Source organism: Channa argus, chromosome 5 (genome assembly GCF_033026475.1).
Source record: "Channa argus isolate prfri chromosome 5, Channa argus male v1.0, whole genome shotgun sequence".
Classification (NCBI taxonomy): domain Eukaryota; kingdom Metazoa; phylum Chordata; class Actinopteri; order Anabantiformes; family Channidae; genus Channa; species Channa argus.
In genome coordinates this window covers 26643951-26667472 of record NC_090201.1, presented here as the reverse complement: position 1 = coordinate 26667472, position 23522 = coordinate 26643951, and the positions used below count along the sequence as shown (strand labels likewise).

At 40.6% G+C, this 23522-nt stretch overlaps 1 protein-coding gene across 3 annotated transcripts in view; it reads right to left on the bottom strand.

Annotated features, from left to right (window-relative positions):
- The window catches only part of rspo4 (R-spondin 4), a 31905-nt gene extending 17403 nt beyond the window's left edge, over window positions 1–14502 (bottom strand). The window contains exons 1-4 of one of the 3 annotated variants that reach the window (XM_067504006.1): window positions 13897–14475; window positions 6832–7020; window positions 5384–5521; window positions 1653–1859 (exon numbers count right to left, since the gene is read on the bottom strand). In XM_067504006.1, the coding sequence (XP_067360107.1) occupies window positions 1653–1859; window positions 5384–5521; window positions 6832–7020; window positions 13897–13981 (619 nt within the window). In that variant the 5' untranslated portion in view covers window positions 13982–14475. Of the gene's footprint in view, window positions 1–1652; window positions 1860–5383; window positions 5522–6831; window positions 7021–13896 lie in introns of all 3 variants that reach the window. The other 2 variants (XM_067504008.1, XM_067504007.1) reach the window with 2 other exon arrangements.
- Between the last annotated feature and the right edge of the window lie 9020 nt (window positions 14503–23522).

Here is a 23522-nt window from a genome sequence, read left to right as displayed (position 1 = left end):
AAAGAAATACTCATAGTGCTTTTTAGCCTAGAATATATCATCGTCCTCTTCATGAACAAACTTTCTCTCTTCTGTTTTCATCTATAAGTTCTGTTTCTGTGCTCAGCACCAAAAGCCTCTGTTAGAGGATGAAGATGCATTTTTGACAGGTCTTGTCTTTTGCAATGTGCAGTGTCAGTTGGTAAGAACAAAAATACAACCTTCTAATCTTGTGGTTACGTTTCCTTCACCAACAGACTTTGTGCAGCAATTACTCTCACTTTTTGTTTGTCCAATTCAAAAAAACTAAACGAGCATTTTAACGTTACGCAGCCTTTCACAAACTGTCATCAGTAAATGCAGGTTTGCGCCATATTTCATTTGCTGTAAACAAAGGGTTCACACAACACACAACCAATGAAGAGCCTCCAGTTTGTCAGCAGCATCTCGAGGCTGTCCAGCCTAAAAAAAGTTGAATTGTTCCTAACAAACCAGGACTGCATTCCCTGACCCTCACTGCATGGTTATTGTTATAATTATTAACAAACCAGTCAATTTAGCACAACCACAATGTTTCCTTAAATCTAACCAAACCGTAACTGATTTATTTAAAGTGTAAGGGTTTCATAGGCCCGGACAAATGTCATCCTGTTATTAAGGGCATCAGATTAAAAGCACATCTTTGTGTCATTCCACAGGCCAGTCCCAACATCGTATTCTGGTTTTTATTTAAAGGACCTTTGGCGCTTCATAATAGAGGCTAGTAAAGGGCGAAGTTAATGTGAAGAGCTTGACTTGTTTAGGAACTGTTAGTTGATAGGTTTCAGTTTTGGGCTAAATTTGAAACGTGCTGCAGTTTGACTGTGATGTTGACAACGCAGCAGTAATAAAGGACAGCTGGACGCCCCGACGGGCTCCGGCACATGTTGTGGACGGCTTGTTCATCGCTGGTGTTACATTACGTCGGCACCTTACGTTAGCCGCCTGGTGGCTCAACGTGTAGAGAAAGACATTCAGAGCTTAGCTCGCCAGGTGCCACCTGTGGTTTCCCACCACATCCCCAAGCTTGGGATTAAATGCAGAAGATTTCATAGCAACATGTACAGTATATGTGATAAATGACAACAATAGAGCTTCTAGTCTATTCTGTGCTTATATTATGTACAACAAAGATGCTGCAGCATTATTATCGGTGTATTGTGGCTCTGCAGATACATCACGACTTCTCCACCGAAGACAAAATGTGAATCTGCATCAGAGGATCGACAGGTGTCTTATAAGTAACAATATCTCCACTTCCAGATCCCTCTACATTACACATCATGACAATACCGTTCAGGAAGCGGAAAAGCTATTAATGTCAGCCCAGAAGTGCTAATTAGAAGTAGCACATGTTGAAATTGTTTATAGGGTCAAATCTCTTCCCCTTGGCATTATAAATTGCACAAGTGTGGCAACAGAGCACATAACACAAGACCAAACAATGTAGGGAATCTGCAGATGTTGGCAGCCCCACATCATTAAGAATAAATAAACTAAAGGATCCATTGTATCAGACTGGGCTCATGACTAGCAGGCTGCTTCTACTGCAGTTTGTTGCATTTCAGTTAAATCTTTCTGCCTCTTCTTAAGCCAGTAACCCCCCCTCCCTCTCACTATCCCACCCTCCTCACCTGTGGAACACTTTTTTTTCATTCTACACCTCTGCGTCTCACTGTGGGATGGACAAAGCGTTGCCGTTTTCTCTTCGGGCGTTCTGCTGGACTCCCCGCCCACCCGGGTCCTGGTCTGCTTCCCCCACCTGAAGCCACAGGTGAGGCCATCATGGAGACAGGTGCTCCATTTGCTCCACTCTCCAGGCGGAGCCAGGAGACAGTCCTCTAACCGAGCGGAGCCAAAGGATAAAAAAAAAAAAAAGAAGCAAGGTGATTAATGGCATCTCAAAGTCACACATTAAAATACAGGCTTTTGAATTTTTAGGTTATAAAAAGCGAGAAGTGATTTTAAGCGTAATCCTGAGATTTTTACTAAACCTGACCATGTTAATTTAGTGCCGAACGAAAAGCCAACCAAACGCTCTGTTTGCACAGTTGTGATTCAGCATTTTTTAAATGTTTCGATGTAACAATATTGTAACATTAGCGACCATTTTGGTGCCCGTCCCCATTAAGAGGTGTAATTGCAACAAATCTTGCATAGCTTGCATAGGGGCACTAAGATGTTTCTGAGTTGTATGAAAGGGCAGGGACACACTATTTCTGAAGTTTTAAAAAAAATGACTAGATTAAAGTTACAAACCCATTTGTTGTCGGTTTGGATAAAAGAGCATAGTTTGGGTTAAAGTAAAGCAACAAAATCAACTCAAATTAGGACGACGGGTGTCAAATGGAAAATTATATGGATGTCTGTCATTTTAACATCCTGTATTTTCTTTGTGTCATTTTCACCCACTACTTTCACGAATCCATGACTGTATAAGGTCAAAGAGAAGAAAAGTTCTTTCCACCCCATGAGGTGCACGGTGGTCAGCATGGAGATGCCAAACTAAATTCCTTTAAAGCTAATTTTTGTTAAGAATAATCATTTGGCTACATGTGGTTTTCTAAAGCACACAGATACAAAGAGAGAGACAATTAACATAAAGGTGCATTAGAAGCTGATCTGACTTTGCTATAAACACCAGCTGAAGCATTAATGCGAGTCATTACTGTAGACTGGTTGATGATGAGTAACGTCACCCCCCCCAACCCCCCCCCACTTCATAAGGGACGAAGAAAAGCACGACATCCACAATGGAAACCACCATCTTGGGCCAAGATGGGACAACATTATTTGGTAATCATCATTAACATCGTGAGGTTTGAAATGAATAGATTTCCATGTGGTGACTCCGGTGGAAGTTGCTTGAGGTGTGTACCAACAGTTAGACATGAAACCTTAACATCGTCATTAAAACCACATGTGGTCACGGCGCCAAGAAACAACAGTAGCTGCAGATGGTGCAGGTGGACGGCAGAGGGGGAATCTGGAGTCTCCAACAGCATCGACTGATAAGTGAGCTCAGCAATGTATCTCACTTACTTAGAAGGGAGGGATGATACACAATGAGATATGAAGATAAATTCAAACATTTCTCTGAAGACTTCTAATGTGAATCATGTGTTGAATCAAACGTCTGGCTCCGAATCAGAAAAGACTTAACGGTGGAGTAGATGTAGAGAAAGAAATGGGTAGATGAACTTCTCAGAAACAACATGTAGCACAAAAAGACAGATTTGTAGCTTGGATGCATCATTAAGCCATCATCATATAAAACTAAAAGTACTTGAGGACGGTGATTTGAATAAGGTAAAAGTGATTAAGGGTTATTTTCAAGATTGGTTTTCTTATTACATGACCATTCACTAAACAGGAGCAATCTATCCACGGTCACATTAGGTCACTAAAATCAGCTTGATGCTACATAAAGAACCTCCACAAGCAATGGAGCCGCTCAACCACTCGCACATGAAACACTGTAGAGAAGTGGCCACGGAGCCAGGAAGGCAGATAAGAGGAGCGGAGTGTGCAGGAGCGAGTCTGCTGCTGATTAAATCCCTCAGATCAGCTTCCCCAATGCAGCCGCTGCAGAGTGGACCTACATTTTATAGGCGGGTTTATATGATGGCGTAACACAAAACCTGCAGTGATTTGAAACAGCAATTAAAACAGTAAAAAGGTCACCAAAGGTTATGCCGGTTGTCTAAAGGGTTATATTTTGCAGGCTCACTGAGATACGAGACACTAAATATCCTCCGTGACTCATTTTCGTAAGTTTCTTTGTCTGTGCAAAACAAACGGTACACGTGCCAGAAAAGGTGCAGTATCCCAGCTTTGGTTGCATTTACTGCCATCTTTAGGCTTTTTAAAACTGGGATAAAAGCTTATTCAGGCTTCTGAAAACAGGCAATGATGTTTACACTGAATATAAACAGGGTGCTTCCAAGACCGGATCATAACCAGGACACCTGTGTGCATGTAATCAAGCAAAGTAGCGCAAGACCTCCGGGCCAAAGTTTAGTGAGCGACAGCTCGTGTGCTTCTCTCTGTCTGTTCCTATTGTCAATAAATCCAAATGAAAGACAACAAAGCAAAAGCAAGAATGCGCTGGCCTGTCTCAACACTCCGTTACTTACTACCCTGTCTGCACGCTCCTACTGAGAATGGACAACTTTACCTATACTTTGGTTGAAAACAATAATAGCCACCATAGATATGGGCTAGTAGGCTCAGTAGGTTCTCATCATGCCATAGTATGCAGTCTAATCGGTTTGGTGACTGACTTTCTAACGAGAACTTCTAAGAAAGTATGAGGTTTTATCCGTCGTCATCCCCTCAGGGATGTGTCCTCTCATTACTTTTGGTTGGTTGGTTTTTCTCTGAGTTCACGTTGAGGGCAGACATATAATTCAGTTTGCAGATGATTCAGTTATAGTGTGTCTTGGCCCAGTAGTGAAAGGTGGAAACATGTGTCAAATACCTTTGAAAGTCAAGAGTCATTTATAAAGAAACCTGCGCCTGCTTCTCCTGTTTGCATCTATGTTCAGGCTGTTGAGGTGGTGCCGCAGTCAAAATAAATGGTGATATAATCATCAATAATTGATGATAAACTCATATTTTATTGTAACATTGAAATTGTAAACTTAGGAGTTCGAAACCAGTTTTATGAAAATGTTTTATTGAGTCATTTTTTACATTTTCTTTTATCTGCTGGTTTGCGTCTCTTAACTTTTAACCTTGATGAACCTAGAGGTCAATACATAAAGCAGAGCTTTGAAGAAAGCACTGTTTTTTTCCCCACTTTTTGCAGAATATAACTTGCTGCCATCTGGTTGAAGGTTTTCCTTGCCAAAATGTAGGACAAATAAATTTAAGGTTTCATTGATCCCAGCTTCCAATGGCCTCCAAAAGAGCCTCACATGACTCCTTCAAACTCACCCTGTTCGCCATGATTTTAGTATGTTTTTGTTTTGGACTGTATTGGTACGTCTGTGGTTATGTGGTTGCACAAATTGCTTACTGTTGGCTGCAAGATTATTTGCCCCATGTTGATAATGAGGTTTACCTTGACCTTTACCCTGTCGTGATAGTGTGGGGGGAAAATACACAAACAGCAAGAACAGGACGTGGACTTGTGTGTCTCTCTTCTCAAAGTCCTGTGTTTAGTCCTAGTCAAATATCCCAATACTGTTTGCGGGTGACAATCATTAAAACAGACACTGAGGACAAAAAAAAAGTTGAATGTTGAAGAATAAAGTCAAACTTTTGTTGTTTGATTAGAAGACGATGTTGATGCGTTACACCCTCCACTTCGTGCTAACTTCTGCAGATGATAAAAGCTCTACCTACAGAGTGTCTTAGTTACCTAAGCAGTCTGTCTGGTGGGCAAACGTCCCCTCTGGGCAGCTGGTCAGACACTTGCCTTTGTAGAGCTGCAAGCCAGGTTTACACTTGGTGCAGAAGTCCCGACTGAAACAGTGCTCGCACTCCAAAGAGCGGCACTCTGAGAAGAGAGAGAGAGACCGTCACACACCGGCTGTGTCCAAATTCCCCAGTCCCCTAAGTGTCTGCAGAATCAGCTCCTGCTTTAGCGCACAATACTGTAACTCATACCACTGTGTTCGTTGGCATTAAATGTGTCTGTGCCAAAAACGTCTATGTGGTTGTGTGGTTTGTACGGCACCATGTGTTGGCTGTATGTGGCTGAAATGACAAAAAGCCACTTTACTTGGTATAATGTACACTACGTAGTTCACAAGAGACGAGTCACTTACTAACTGTTCAACTGGTCAATAACAGCTGTTTGAGCCTCACAATGATAATTTTCACATCTCTAAAATGGGACAGTTAGCAGAAAGTAGGGTACGTGTCATTAGTGTTGCATTGTGGGATACTTTGACTGCACCGTATAGTGGATAGATTTACACACTCAACATTCAGACACTACTACAAAATGGTGAACACACTGTATTGGGAATAGGGAGGATTTCAGACACAGTCATTCAGTCAAAAACCCATTTGTAAGATCTCAACAGAATGTTGAGAGACATGCTGCAGTGCAAATGTATGGGGGGGACAAAGAAATGGGACTGGACTTCCTTAATATGATCCTGTTGAAATGGGATGTTGGGGGTGGGAAATAAGAGTGACACACCAATGAGTTCAAATCAATAGAGTCAATTTGTTCCCAAAGACACATGTTTTTTTTAGCTGGAAGCTGGAAGTTGTGACTTCCAGACATCCGACTGAGTGACAGACAAACAACCTGCAGTCTTGTGTCCTCTAGCTGTGAGAACTTGTTGTCTCGTGTACAAAAAAATGCACCACTCTCCACTGTCTCAGCTGATGGCCTTCACATGCTACTTTGTTTTAGCATCAAAACGTCCATTCAAGCCAGCAAAGCGTGTTGTTGCGTGTGCCTGAATAAATCCAGAGTGTAAACTACACCCATCTGGCAAAATCTGGCGTTGGACTGATTGTGTTGTGAGCGCTGTTTTCGGTTTTCCAAGAACTCCTGACTGTGTGTTTTCATATGAATATATTTCAGGTTTGATCGGGCCGGTTCCTGTCTTTACCACGGTTGGAGCTGCACGCAATAATTGTGTGCAGCTGAGGGCTTACTGGCATCTCTTTAGTCAAATAAACTTATGGAATGAGACACAAACTATGCTGTTAGCTAAAGTTGTTTTCTGGGATTAGGACAATAGTTTTCTGGGACAAACACGATACATCTCAGTGAATATGTGGACTTGTGCACATGGACAAAATAATCAACTAGGCCTGAAAAGGAGTGAGTCGGTTGAAACAACGTACTCATGCAGCGGTTGATGTCTTTCCCTCTCTGTCCATAGTGTCCAGCGGGGCAGGCGTGGAGACATGTTCCGTGGTGGGACATCCCCTCCCTCTGCAGGAACAGGAAGAGACGCTCGGGGCAACGCACACAGCCGTTGTCACTGGAACACTCCAGACAGCTCCGACAGTCCTCCGATGTCTCCCTGTGAGCTGAAGGAGACGACGGGAGGCAGATTCAACAGAGGAGAAGGTATTTTACAAACAGGTAGAGGAAAAAGGACGAGGTCTGGACTTTTACCTGACTTTTACGTGACTTTTATGTTTGTGTGTTGAAACCCACTGGGTTGCAATTAATTCCTAAACACAATCATCTCGGTGCTTAAATGCAGGTTTCACTGTATTAATAAAAAAAAAAGTGAACATTTCGGATAAAAAAAAAAAAAAAAGCCATGGTGTTAAGGTGTAAATAAGGTGTAAATACCAGGAAATAAAAGCTAAAATTCAGAACATTCATCTCATATTTACCTTTTAATCTTGAACCCAAATTCCTTCCGTTTACGGCGAAAACAAATGCCAAGCAAAGCCAGGTAGCAGTACCTACCTCAAAGTACTAGTGTTTAATCTCATATTTTAGTGCAAACAATCATTTTATGTCATTTAAATTGGAGTAACTGTCACAAAATCAGGTGGAGAACACTTAAACTACACTGATCAAACAAATAATTGAAGAAGACAATTCGTGTATTGTCCACTAATGTATCCAAAAATGGGATAAATACACATGAAGTGAATCTCTGCTCATCTGTCTGTTTATTAAATGTGCTCTGCAAATATTATGCAGCTGTTCCTTGTGGGTCAGCCTGTTTTATAAAAACCCATCACATACACTAAAGATGAATATAAAAATAGTCTTGTTACTTGTCTTGGTAGCAGGATTACATATAAGCCAAAGTAAGTCTCAATATAGTACAACGGCAAACGGTGATTTGTGCTGCCAGATAGTCGAGTGCTGGACAGGGCTCTGACAGGGATAGTGTGGGATGGAAGACGGAATGAAGCAAGGAAGGATGGAAAGAGTCTGCTGAGGAGGTGAAGGACAGGCGGTGAGTGTGCGTGAGTCTGAAAAATCGCAGAGTCTGATCCTTGCAAAGCACCTGTGGCTGACTGCCAGCGTCATTGTTGATTGGGTCTGTAGGAAAGTGTGTGTGTGTGTGTGTGTGTGTGTGTGAGCAGACTAAAACATCACTGTTCACTGGCAGAGGTCATCAGAGGTCACAACTTATGCAATCGTCAAAAAAACTACTTTATTACTACACGCAGCTCTTTAGAGTACAAACACGTGCACACGGATTACGACCCTTCTCAACAGCCATTTACTTCAGGATCCACGTGGACAGAAGGATGTAAAATGATGTAGGAGGCTTCTATGTTAAGTGCATGTCCAGGAAATAATCCAAACCTTGTCTGTTAGAGCACGGAGAAGAAAAGGTGACTGCACATTGATTTAAAGGCTGCGTCCTTTGAATGGCACGACTCATCCGTTTGTGCCTTTTATGAGACTGAATCAGCTTATTCCCTTTGAAATCAAAGGATCTTTGAGGATCAGGCTCACATAGACTAAACATAATGATGCTTGGGAATCTCTTCACCATCTCATGGATTAAAGATGCATATCGAACATATCAATGGCGTCAGTTGCTTAGGCAAATGCTCCGAAATGATGAGAGGTTAATTTAAACTGTTCATCCTCCTGACGTGATGTTGCTAAAGAGAAGTTGACATGACCCATAAAAGTGTTGCAGTTATTGCGTAATTTGTAGGACGACTAAACAAAGGTGAGAGCTACAATATATATGTAGCATGAGACTGAAAATCAATTCACAGACGATCACAGACACAAGCTGCATCTCTTCAGAAATGTAAACTATGAGGGAGCTGACCCATGTTGTTGGACAGAAAGTTTTTCTGACAGCAAATGGATGATGGAGGTCATCACGTTATAGTTCATGCTGTGCAGAATCACATTGATCTGTATAGAAGCTTGTTTTTGCCCTGTCTCTTAAAATAATGACTTACTAAGCCACCACCAGCGCGGTGACGGAGCGGTTAGAGCTGCTGCCTCACAGATAGAAGGTTGCATGGAAATTGCATGTTTCCTCCCACAGTCCGAAAACAGGCGTTTCAGGTTAATTGGTGAATGTGGGACAAGCGGTGATAGATAATGTACAGATGTCACAGATCTCAACATTTTGACCTAACAAAGTAATAAAATATTATCTCAATATTTTGAGAAACAGGCTTCCATAGATCTGTACTACACACACAGAGGCAAAATCATATTGTCCAACATAACACCACAGTGTAGATCAGCAAATCTCTAGTGAACCATTTTCTCACATTTCTGGACCTCGATTTCAAATGATTCTTATCTCAGTCCTGCCGTATCTGGTGTAGATGCCACTAAACCACGACCTCCAACCTTGCATGTGTTCAGGTCACGTTTGAAGACATCTCAGCTTAGAAGACACGAGTCGAGTCCTTAATAGTTGAGACTAGAGAAGACACCATAAAATACGGGGGTCTAGTACAAAGTAGAGCAGGGTGAAATCATCCAGGAACCTGTTTCGTAGCACTTCAGAACCACACTCTGAGGTCTTGACCCACTTTCTGAAAAACAGCTCTTTACACATATGCTATTGATCTGCAGGCTTCAGGGACTTTCAGAGGAGTGTCAGGTTTAGGTAGCGTAAAACGGTGACATTTGACCTCGCCTCCTAGTGCACTGCGTTTTTAACAAGCACCAGGTGGAAGAAGCTCCATTGGACTTTCAAGGAAACATGCGAGTATTTTCATGGGAATTCCACCCTCAAACTGTTTTTCCATAATGTGGTGGGGGAAACAAATGCTAAGAAGTCGAAGACAGACAATTTAACACCACGGACGGAAAAAGGCAATAAAGTTGTACGAAACTTCATTTTTACTTTATTAGGGTGCGAGGGACTTTTGCAAAGAGTAAGACGGATCCCCTCACACCACAGACCTTTAGATTTGTTAGCACTGATTATATGATTGAAATGTTATGTATTATTAAATATCTGTGTTGTTTCCGTACTGGTCTCAACATTGTGCCATCTATTCTCACAGATTTGTTGTCAAACAATATTACAAACAGTAGATTAAAACGATTCACATGCTGTTATTGATATATTAGATATCGAATATGTAAAAAAGAAAGATCACGTGGGTAAAGGGTGAGATCGAGGGGCTTTATCCTTCTGTGCTTCACTGATAGAAATTCTGAGAATTCAATTTAAGGGTGTGAAAAAACAACCCTCCCCCCCCCCCCCCCCCCCCCCCAAAGTCCATGGAGCCAAAGTACCCACTGTAAAGTGTACTTTAACTAGAAAAACATGACAGGTCGGGTGCAGACCCTAATGACCCCCGAGATGTGCTGCTATTTCACACATTTTTCACCATGCGACTGAAGTTCGAGGGGGTTTGTGTTACATCTCCATATTCTGGCTGCAGCCTTTGAATGATGATACTCTCCAGCTGTGTGCCGTGAGCTTAAAGTTACACTACGCAACATTTTTCATGTTTTCAGCGACACACACACACACAGTGGTGCAGAGAGTTTCCCTTTTTTGAGCGACGCTCGCCCTACTGACCAATTAGAGAAGAGCAGGAAGTTCAGCTCAACAAGTGACTTTATTAACATTTCTGTTTATCATAATTTGACAACCATGGCTGCCTGAAGTGCTGTGCAGTGCGAGGTGGAGCATAAGGAGCAAAGTAAACTGTTTCACATAAGGGGGGGGAGAAGATCCACGTGCCACATTAGCAGAAGCTTCAGTTTAACACTGTGTGCTTGACATCAAACCCTAACAGTGCAAATATGAAGGTCCATGGTGTAAAAGACTTATGTCACCCGACTTATATATTATTATATATATTACATTATAATAACACAATTGCCCCCGAAAATAATCTCATGTGAATATTTACACACATTCCATCTGCACTGTGTATGTTTGATCACTGTCAAATGATAATAATATGATGATAATAATATTTTGTCATTTGTAGCTGTTTCATGTTGTTTCCAAAAAGTCCTCAGACTTTACGGCCGACTCCATGTTGACTACGGGACGTTTGTCCCCATCCTGTCGTATGACACACAGGACTGTTTGTAGAAATTGACGGTCGGTTTCGCACTATTTTTAGCCCCAAAACGCTGCATTCAAACAAACAAACGTCTTCCACATCACAACGCTCCGTCTCAACCTCCTCAGCTCAGCTAACAATGTACCAACATCGAATCTGACTCTTTTCCTGATTTTGACTTCATGATTGCTGCCATAGACTCTGATGCGGGTCTTGTGATCTACAGTATGTTGTCTGTTAACCTTTGCCTGCTCCAGTGGTTTGAATCTGCTTATCGTTTGTTTGAATAAAAAGTCGTTCAAATCGATGGGAAGAGTTGAAAAGGAAGAACTAAATTGCAAAAGCAAGCAATAGTATATGGAAAAGCAAATAAAGAGGAACAATTTTGCCAGTGGTTCCGTCCAAGCTCTGGTGCTCTGAGCACAGTCATGCCCACAGGTAAGGCAGCACTACTCCACTCACCTACCAGGGTGAAGCTTTTCAGAACCACGACCGAAAGTCCAAACAGAGCCTCCGAACTGCCAACAGAAAGGCAGAGGAAGTCTCACAACATGGTGCCTCCATCGGCCAACAGTTAATATTCCGTGACATCAACTTCACATTCTCCATTTTCAATTTTGTTTTTGTATTTCTGCATTTGCGGACACACTCCTTGATTTTGTTCCAGGCCCATTAGCACCTTTGAAAGTTCAGTGAGCACACTGATAATGTATCGAAGCCTGCGAACCTCCAACACAAAAACCATAAAGTGAACCAAAGTCGGCAGAAACGGACACATGTGTGTAATGTTGCAACGCTGAAAATTTCTCTGGATACACAAGCAAGGAAAATGTTATCTCGAATTTTGATCAGTTTTTCTCTCAGTTCTCCTAAATTCTCCTGTAAAACAGCCACAGGTGCTCACAATTACCTCCAGTAACCTCACAGGAACACAAATAGCACTAATGGACATTATAATGGGTTCACCCTTCTGACTTCTACGCTTCCATTTTCCTGCTCCAAAACACTTCAGACATTTTCAGCTGTGTGTACGTGTGTTTTAACAGTTAAAAGGAACCAAGTCCAGATGCGATAAGGAAGGGGTGTGTAAAGCAGGACCAAATTGTATGAGAGGTAAATGAAGGAGAGGAAATAGTGCAGAGGGTGTGTTTGTGTGTGTGTGTGTGTGTGTGTGTGTGTGTGCCTGTGGGGTGGTACTTGAATTGCCAACAAATTTCAAGTGTGAAGTGATTAATACTGACAGCGGGTCAATGCGTTGCGTCCACAACCAGCATTTGACCCTTGAGACCTGAAAGCGACATCTAACCTTAAGCTGTTCTGACCTATTTGCATCAAATACCGAACTCGATAGTAATTTTGTCAAATTTTAGGCAACAATCACGTTGCTTCAGGACTTGGCTCTATTTCCTCTTTTTTGATGCAGAAGAAAGTTTCAGTGGTTTGTTTGAACCGTAATACAACATGTCTTTAAGAGAAGAGTATTTATTCTGTATTCTTATATTTATGTCCTTTATATTTTATTATATTTACACCCGCTGTCATTATGCATAATTGCCATAGTTCTATTTTTACCTATGCTGTTTATACCTTCTCTGAGGAGTCATTCATTTTACACTGTTGACAAGGACACTTCACTGCACCAGCTTCTGCAACAAATTTCTGTTTTATGTGTTGACTTTTAAAGTATTTTGCTGAGGTTTGTCCTTATCTGATTTGAGGGGCTGTACTGGTACTACTGTTTAAACATTGGTCTGACAACAAACTTCATTTGTTGAGTGTTTGAAGCTGCATAATCTTGCTGTCCAAAGCGATCATCTTGAATCCCAGTCAGCAGCACCTGATGGCCCTGTGCAGCCTTTCTAATCGTTATCTAAGGCCTCACTTCTGGTTGGCTGATGGGCGCAAACAGGGACACGTCAGAAGCCAAAATGAGGGTGTAATTGATCCCGGATCTCTACTGGTTCCAAATTCCTGAGGAAATGACACTGCTAAGTGTCAAGGTCACTGCATTCCTGTGTGGCTGTGGTCTGGGGACTTTTCAGAGGGATGTCACGAAACCTCATCTTGGTCTGAGTAGAATTTCTGAGCACTGTGGTGCGTCGGCTGGTGGAGGGCAAATCGGGCACATGAGGAAATTAAAAGCGTGGTAGGGGGAAATAATAATTTAATGATTACGATTCCCTGATGATCCAGATCTGCAGAGTGATATCTGAGTGTCTGATTTCGGAAATGGAACAAAAAGTTGTCACGAAAGGACAAATGTAACTTGCTCAATGGCAACAGCCGCCGCTGGATGTCGCAAAGGTCTTCATACGATGTCGCAAATTTAATACGGTTCCCGAGCAAAGCACGGAGCCTTTTATTGCTAATTTATTATGACATATCTTAGGTTGCCGCATATACATATACATAATTGTTTTCTATTAGTATCAATTTTGAGATAATGTAATAACGGGACATGAAGAGAAGTGATATGATGTAATGAGAAAGAAGCATTTCGCTTTTATTATAAAATGAAAATGAAAATAACTGTTGACGCAACGGAGAGAAACTTAACTTCTGCTTTTTTTTAATAGCACTTGGTCTCTAGTAGCAAGTCATCACATGTTAATCATAAGTTCCGTATATTTTGCAGCTTAGTTTGTTACCAACACCGTGTTCTTAACATTAACGTCATAGTCATTTGCTGTGTTCATATTTTGTGGTAAAAGGAATGTGATATTCATATATGACCGTCAATTATTTCAATTTCTGCATGTTCTTACTATGTACAGCACAAAGTATCTGAGGAGTTCCTGTTTCGCTATCATACAAACTCTGTGGATTATCAGATCAGCCACAGTAACTGAAACATGTTTACAAGTGGCCGTGAAAATGACAGAAATCCCCAAACCCCTCATGCTGTTTTCCCAACGTACTCACCACTTTGCCTCTGTGCGACACCAGACCCCATCCTGATCACCTCACATACCAAGGATATCACAATGGCAAAGAGTCGCAAATGCATCTGGGCTGCTGGCAAGCGCCCGCTTCAGTGCCAGGCTGCGGACATCTGCGGGGACTCCGGGGGTGTCAGATTTAAGAATTTAGTTCCACAGCGAGGGGACAGATAGAAGACAAGAAAGGAAAAAGGCAAGACCAAGGGGGTGGGGGGTGGGGGGGGTTAAAAGATGAGGGGATGGATGGAGGTGAAGCAGAAAAGATACTTTTTAAGGCCTGACGCAGCAATGTTAAGGTGAGAGGAGAGAAATGAGACAGAAAGCAAAACCTTCCTCTCTTTTGTTCTGTTTCACTGAGGAGACTTAGGTCTGAGACGGGACGTGCAGCCATAAACAGCGAGAGGAGAGCACAGGAGAGGGAGGAAGACTGGAGGTGAGGGGAGCAGAGAGCCTCAGCTGCTTCCCCAGACTGGCAGCTCGGAGGGAAAAACACACCATTTAACTAGCACTGTCAAATTTGCGATAAACGAGCTCCACTTATCCCGTAGCCATCTTTAACCCTTTATAGGGTGGGCTCGCAGAGACTAAGTGGTTCCATATTTCCAGCTTGATCTCCCCCCCCCCCACCATCTATTGTTGCTCAGTCTCTTCTTTTGATGATTCCTGTTTATTTAACTTTTTTTTTTGCCTTCGCTGGACAGCGATGTTTTCTGTGGAAATCCTATTAAATGTGGGCAGTCAGTAAATTTAATGTGCCCACCCCGAAAGAAACGAAAACAGCTGGAAAACAGCATAACTGCAAGTTTGAAATCTGATTATAGCTTGCCATGTTTTTGCAATTGATTAGTTGTGCCTGTTCGGGTAATGAGTCAGGTACGTAAGATGTCTGCGATTTCTAAGTCCGAGACGAGGAGGTTGGCTAAGGTGTGTTTAGGGGGCTGCGTTGGACTCAGGCTTCACACAACCTTGACAAATTATACTTTGTTTGAAAGCTGCTTCAGTATCTGCAGACATTTTTTTTTTAGATCCCACGTCGCTGGCAACAGCTGCATTTCATTTTTTGTGGTTCGGCAAAGGAAAACTCACTCCTTGCTCTTTGATCGTTAGTGAGTGAATTTTGATCATGTGATTATAGATTGTTATGAGTAAGTTTCCTTAGAAAAGCCATGATCCATAACCCCCCCCAAAAAAAAATGTGCCATGAAGAAAAAAAAAAAAGAGTAGTTTGTGACTGCTTGATTGATCAAGATCATAACTATGGTAAAAAGGGTCAGAGAGTGGGACCTTTCTGTGGGTATAATATTTAGAGGTTCACGCATAAAACTGAGTGGGTCTGTATGCACAGTATATTACTTCCTCATTTTAAGATACTTTACACCTAAATAAAACTAAGGTAGTTTACCACCGAAGCCTTGCAGGAGTTTGAGCCAAAATAGGAACAGAATGAGCTAAAATGAGAATCTCATTTTTAGCACCAGTAAAAGAGCAAACACCTTTTTCTCCTGGAGTTAGGTGGTAGGACCAGTTAGGTGGTCTGCTCAGAATTACTGCTAAAACAAAATGCACATTATACAAGATACACACAAACACACACACACACACACACACACTTAGAAATCTGCTTCTCTTAATCTACAGTGAATCTCTCCCTTAGGTGTGAGAAGGTCAGTTTTAGTTCATGTCTCCTGTCTACAACACACGTGGAAGAGTCGGCATCACTGTTATTGTGAAGTATCTTCTAAAATAAGTTACAGCAACGACTGAATTGTGGAATTGATGCTTTGTGTTGCACCAATCCTGCTTGACAAGTCGGCCATCTGGGGCCATTCTGTGGTTTCCTTCCCCAGTTCAAACACATGCAGGTTAGATTAACAGGCCCACAGATGTGATGCGAGTCTGAATAGCTGTCTCGCTCTCTGTGTGTCAGTGCTGTGGTAGATGGACCACCTGTCCAGGTGCAGGTCCTCTTGTAGGAAAACTCAGCAAACATGTAAAGGGTACAAGAACTACAACACTGAAATCTATACATACAAACGAACACATATAAATGTTTCATCTAAAGCATCACTGGCAATTTCTATAAAAATACAATTAGACAATCTAAGCCGAGAACATTTCTTAGGGGCTTGGGCTCAGATTTTACCAATGAGGCACCTACTGTGTTAACTATTTCCCAATTTTACAATTATCAATATTAAATGCAATGCTTTCACAATTTTCTAGGCAGCCATTGTAAACAGACTGTTCATATTTTTATCAATATGTTTTCAATTTGCTTAAATATTTGCTTAACGTTTGTCGAGAAACTTTTTAAAAGAATTTGTCTTTTGATTCTTCTTGAGGTTTTTTTTTATTGTCATTTGTCATCACTGCACCAAATCTATTCAAAAAGTTGTTCAAATGAAGTATTAAAGTATTGAAAGAAGGAAATAAAAAGTCATCTTCTTCTACTTTTATCTAAAAGCATAAATGTTTTATATCGGCTCCCACAGTTCACTCAATGTGAACACAGGCTTTGAGTTTTGTTGCATGTCATCCTCCTTTGTTTGTCCTGTCTCTTCTACCCATGATTCAGTTTAATGTCACGTCTCTATTTAAACAAATTTTCTAAACTTTAGCTGATTTATTGACTGACTCACAACACAGCCTTCATTACCAGATCAAAGATGCATTTTTCTGTACTCAACAAAAAAAATATGCACTACAAAGAAAAAAAAAAACATTGTTTTCGTACGCTAAGAAATAATAACGGCATCAAGGAACATTTGGGTTCTCTGGGTGGCACCAGCAAGGGAATTCCTGAATCTCTTTGACAAATTACTTTAAGTGTTGTCCTAGAAAACCATTTAAAGACAGCTGTAGGAATCAGAAGCCCCGTTTTTACAGTGGGTATCAGCGACTGTACTACAAGCTTCTACACGGCATTATTGTTTTCCAGTAGTCAGGGTTGACTAGCAATTACAAAGACCCTTTAAATCAAAGCTAACATGTTTAGTCTATGGATCCATGTCTGTAGTGTCACTGACCAATGTGACAGATCTTAAGTTGGTCGTGGGTTAAATGTTACGACCTTGAAATATGCAGACAGTAGAATGTGACACGGTAAAAACAACTGCTTTCATTCTGCAATATTGGCTTTTGTTCCAACAGAGATGACTCTATTGAGATACACGGTTTTAATTTGCTTCTCTTCCCACACATTTAACAATAATGGAATTACTCTAGTGTCTGTGAGGCTTCCACATTAAGCCTGGTTGTAATTTTTATTTTGATGCTTTGTGGCCACAGCCTCTTCATGGGGTTGGACAGAGTAAACTGTGGCCTGTGGTGAAATTGGAACAAGAGCAAGACATTAAGTAAGAATAAGTCCTTTTGGTATCTGGAGCTCGCTGGCTCGGTCTGTTTGACGCTGCTGCTGCTCGGAACATGGGTTAGACAAACCCGAACCCTCCAAATGTGTCGTGTGTTTCAAGTGTTCTGAGCATTGGGCACCACACACCTGTCACACTGATATGCTGGTGTTGATAAGTATAAATTCAATAGATAACAAAATCAAAAAAACTTGCAAAGAGTACTTTAATTGTAGCATGTTGTTAAAGAATCCTGCCTTCTAAAGATCAACGCAAATACATTTTTAGCTAGAATATACAGTGGTTTCATCCTGATTGCAATTTTAATTAACACATTGAAGATTCGTTGACATTTAACGTGAATGATGTTAGAAATAACGCTGATAATATCAGCAAAATGCTCCCTGACAGTGTGCGTTTGTCCAGCAGAATACACAGTCCGGAGGCTCAACATCCAGTTCGAGTACAGCTTTAATAAAGCGTTTTACGGCTGTGTTGAGGCACGAACAGCAGTTGGTTAGGGTTAGAGAAAGACTTAATACTTTTGTTTTTTAAACAAAACCACAGTCTTTCTCAAACCCAACCAAAGTATTTTTCTTGCATAACCTACAGAAACAAGTGTGGACTTGAACTCGGGTCTATGATATAAATTCTCCTTGCAACTCACTTTCCATTTCTAAATTTTGCACTTTATTCATTAAAAAAACACGTTGCACTGGAACATAATCATCTACTGGTTATGTTCCCTTTCGAATCGCAATAGCATTTGTTGCGTAGGACATAGAAACGGATCATGGCAGCTGTATTAGTCAACTGTAAATGCAAACACATTTTTAACACCAATGATTAATGAAACTACAACACGCTTAGTGGCCAACAAGCAGAGTCTACTCGCTGACTCTGGTATATGAACAAATCAAGCAAATGCCAAGTGTGTACTCAAAGGCAGCGCACTTTCCCCTTATTATAAGAAGAGAGGTGTGTTGTATATCAGCTACTTATATAGAGGAGACTCTCAGAACCTGAAATGCAGACAACTCACTGGACTAGATTTGGCTCCTATAGTTAGTGTTTATGAAATACATTTCTGAACTAAACAACCTACTATTAAATGCTACAATGGTTCCCTCAAGGCAACGAGAGCTACAGTAACACAATAAACAGACAGGACAGATACAGTCAAGTATGTAAAAAAAACTGTTCATATAAAGCAAATTGAGGGAACCATACTAGCGATATGTGTGTTAGAAAGCTTCTTTTTTTTTTCATTGCAAACTTTTGCATCTTTAATTGAATGATTTGGTTTCACTTCACTTCTAAATGTCTGTTTGTAGCATGAAGTGCTGTGCATCTCCCCGTCATTTTGCAAAACAGGAATTTCCTTCACTAATGAAAGAAATATGTTTTATTGAGGACGGAACTCAAAAACCATATAAACAACTCAGTTAAGTATGCAGAGTTCAGGGGATTAGAGTCCAAAAAACAATTAGGTGAACGACCATAAAAGGCTCTGCACGCTCGCTGAAAAGAAAAATAGTATTTTTCATCTGAGTTACAGAAATGCTTCATTGCACGCATTTCCTCCTTTTGCTTTTAGTCCCAAAGCTAAGGAATGCAGCAAAATTTCAGTCAAAATAAAAGCCATCAAGGGAATAGCACAGTGGAAACTCACAAGTGCTTTTTTTTTTTTTTTTTTTTTCAGGAATCATTTTCAAAACAACTTGTGAGCTTTTATGTAAATGCTATATCATAAATCTTACCAGTAAAAGCTAATTAGTTAATGGTTAATTTGCACTGCCACATGTAAAAGAAGAAGAAGGAGGAAAAAAATAAAAACCAACTCAATGTGTTAACAACTCAGTCTCTCGTGATTCTAACATCAATTCATCATCCTGCTGAAAGCTGCAGGTTCAAGTGAGTGCACAGCCTCCCGCATCTTAGCAACTGAAGCACGTTATTAAAATGCCAAGCTGCTGTGTCTTTATTGTCTGACAGACCTTTATTTAGCTTCCAGGCACAGACTTAACCAGCTGCTGACAGACTGCCACTAAACACATTGTTAGCACACTCTTAACTTCAGAGATACACACAACTGGTGCTCGACTTGGTTTCAAGTCGAGCACCAGTTGAACAGTTTCTTCACTGTATTGTATTACCAGAAGTCAACGAGCACTATTTGCTGTCAATTCTTCCTTCACTTCTTTAAAGTCTCTGACAACAACCAAGCCAATGCTTTGCAAATTTTATTTGCACATTTGTCTTAAATGATAAATTGTGTAATCGTGATCTCTAGCATGGAAACTCTGATTACATCTACAGGAACAACCCCGGCTCCCAAAAATTACATTTCTATACAAGAAAACGTTGATTGCAAGTTATTGTATTTGATTCAGAATCTCGATTGTACATCGAAATCGAATGCATTTTTAGCAAAGTGTTTTCATTAATTGTAATGTTTAAGACACATTTGTAAAAGAAGGGAGATTAAAAGGTGAGAATGCAAACTTTAGTTTCCGTTATTCAGGGCACAGTTTGAGTTTGCTCACAGAGAAACTCGGAAATATATGAACTGACTTCCCCACTTGAACTTCTTCAGTGTGAATGAACACAGGGAAAAAAACTTACACACCCCTCAGTTTGAATGTAACCATGTCCCTCACAGTGGGAAGATGAATGAAACCATTCCAAGACAAGGTCACATAGAGTTTGTAGTCAAGAAAAATGTGTGTGTGTAAAGAAAAATTACTTTGTTACCTTTTAAAAAAAACTCTGCTAACTTCAGACAAAGTTGTACTTGGTTAATTACACCTTCATTCACTGCGTTTTAATTTAATCCACCCACGTTACATTAAAACCAACATGGTGCAAGGTTCAGTTATTTGTTTTAAGTAAACGTCCTTTTAAAGGGCGACTTTTATGTTCCACTTGCTTTTTCCGGCTTTAGTTTAGCATGTAAATGTCCATTAATGCTTTTCAACTTTCCTCTGACTTCCCTATATTTAAATATTTCTATGCTTAAGCTGAAAAACTGCTCCAGATGACAACACTTGGAATGTTGTTTTTTATCATTCCAAGTTCAGATGATACATTTTAGTAGCTTAGTGTATTTAGAATTATTAAGAAGCAGGTTGATTACAAACTTCATTGAAAGAGGAACGAGATGATATAATGTGAACTGAAGGTTTTGCCAAGTGGTCTCTCAACTGGAGATGTTTTTTAGCTAGAAGATATTTTACATGTAGATGGAAGCTTAAAGGCATCCAACCAAAAGAAGCAAGTTCAGTGTCGGTGAAGACGTCCTGTAAGTCATCAGCCACTTTAGAGGTTCTAGCTTGTGATTCTGGTGAACTATCTATTTTCCATCATTGCTAATGCTAATGCTCATCGTGGATCAGTTATGAAGGTAACAGTTTTCATTGCCATGTTAAAACAAGGAAAGGCCTTGACAAAATCCACAAATCTGAAAACCTTAAACTTTTGTATGCTGCAGTATTTTAGGTTCCTCTTTTACGGGAAACAAGGGGGAAAAACGTCAGTAATCCGTTATAAAAGCACAAGTTAATGTTTATGTATGACATATTGTTACCGAATTAGTTTAAATTAGCTCAAAAACATTCTTGGTGTCCACTAAAAGGCTCCTGTGGTGTGGCATTTGTCTCGTGGAATCAGAGGAAAATAAAGACTTCTTTAATCCATTTCTTTATGGTTTAAGATAAAAATCGGAGAATATTTCAGTATAAGCGGAGGAGACAGGGAAACAATAGACAAAGGAACGAAAGAATAGCTGATGAAGATAAGAACTGAGACAGGGAGAGAGGAGCATGAAGGCTGCTCATTGGAAAACAGAGCCACGGAGTAAAAGAGTTTGAGTGATCAAAAATGCCTCCTGAAAAGAGAGAAGAGGCTCCACAAGGCCATGACCACATGGTAAATGTGCAACAGATGCTCACTGTGTGTGTGTGTGTGTGTGTGTGTGTGAGTTACACACTGTTCAGCAGCACATCGTGGCACTGCAAGCTTATCTGCACATCACGTCACCTCGACTGGCAAATTTCCCCAAAGACCACGAAAACCTGAGACCCGACAGATACATGGGGAAATTAAACAGAAAGCTGTGTTGTACAAGGAGAAATTACAAATGCATCAATCCCGTTTAAATGAACTCCGCTTTCATTTGGCTTTTGTTTTTAAATGCTGGTGTCAGATAAGCACCTGCAAATAAATGATACCTGACCTTGGCTACACCCCCTTAGTTCTTCCTATCAGGAGCTTCAAGGCAAGTTTTAACAGTGAAGTCATTTTCTATTGAGATATGAGAAGCATGTAGCAGTGATAAAACCTTCCACATTGAGAACTGTTGCTTCTCCTTTGCGATGTTTTCTCTCCGTGAGGTAAATTAATGTCAGTCAGTCTAAGTGTGACATCCAAGGGGTGGCTGCAGCTCATCCATGGACCTAAGGCTAATTGGTGGCTCTCTGAAATTTATGTGCTGTGTGACACAGTACAAAGCTTTGTTATAAATGTGAAATTCATAGTTTTTGTTATAATAACACAGTTGGGCGACATGTAGAGAATTTAAACCAGTGTGAAGCAGTAACAATGAGACTGTGAGGCTATGTAATGTGACAGATGTCGCGTAACCTTTGGGAAGCAGGGATTTTAAGTCAAACCACAACTAGTTTACCAAACCTAAACCCGTTTCTATTTGTGCCTGAGCCCAGTCCACCTGCTCTCTTTGCACAGCTGAAGTTCATTATTTATGACTGTTTAGGATGAAAGTTAGTGGTACGCCGGCCGCCATTTTGGTGCCACATTCTGGGGTTTACTATGAGAGCTCACGGTACTTAGACTTGAGTGTCTCCCTGAACCTTTGTAGACAACTTTTTCTTAATGCTGCACCTGTGTTGTCAAATTTAAGGAGTATTTTTTTTGTTGTTGTTTGCATGTGTTTTCTCAATTTGCAGTGGCGTGAGCTCTCAGGGCCACTGTATCATACCTATTCTTTGATTAGGTATCTGCTTATGTAACTCTGGAAACTTTCCAAAAGTTTATTTACTAAAATGTATTCGCCTCTCGGCTAAAGTGCAATAAATTTAAAATAACGATTAAACAAAACACACACACACACACACACATATATATATATATATATTAAAAAAATTCAAATATAAACACATGTGGACTCACACTCACACATACACTTACACACTCGGGACACCTCAGAGCGAAAGACACACTCTGTCCTAGAAAAACTCATCTATCACTCAAACCTGAAACGGATACACCGCAGAGACCAGTCGGCCATTTTTATTTCCTGCCTTGATGTCCAAAGATAAAAGACAAACGCTAAAGAGGTGAAATTGACAGGTGCTCAATTACTTCTAATGGGCTCTGAAGAGTAATGACAGGCAATGAAAAGGAAGTGAGACCCCCTGGGCAAGTATATGGCTGATATAAAGTATTTCTGTTTTATGTTGCAGGAGTTCACATGCAGGCACAGTATGTGGTCTCACACACACACACAGAAAATGTTTTCTTTAAATGTGCATAGAAATAATGTTAATCTTTGCTTAAACATGCACAGAAATTAACACACAATCTGTCTAAAAAGTAAACTAATTCAATTCAATTTGGTTGGTTTATTGATGCCAGATGTACCAATTTCAGCATCTCACAAACAGCTGACTTGTTGCCCTGGTTTATTAAGAATGGTGTGATAATCATTAAACACACAGGTGCTAAGAACATTTTGTTAATCACAGATATTAGACGAAATTGGCATCAGGTAACTCAACTTCTCGAACCTCATATTTGTTTACTCTCTGGCACTTGGACATTGTTTAGTGTCAAGTTTGCCAGGCAACCTGGATCTTATTTTTGTTTCTTTTGGCTCTGAATACAGTTTGGTCCCAAATTTATTGCTGGAATCTAGGAAAACAATGATGTTGCCAAATTAAGTCCAGATAAATTGTATTTGTATTGCCAAAAATAATGAATTTGCCTTAATGGCCTGTAGAGTCTGTACAGCACGTGACCTCCTCTGTCCTTAGACCCTAGAACTGGGTAATGGAAAAACTCCCCAAACAAACCCTTAGTCAAACTCATGGCAGGGTGGAAAGGACAAATGTAGGTCGCATCCCTGCTCAGGAATGAAGAAATGTGCAAAAGATGACACCCAAAAACTGGTGCAGTGAAGGGAATTTTCTTTTTCATGTGGTGAAAATTAAGGGAAGCAGGCAGGTAAAAGAACAGGCTCAGT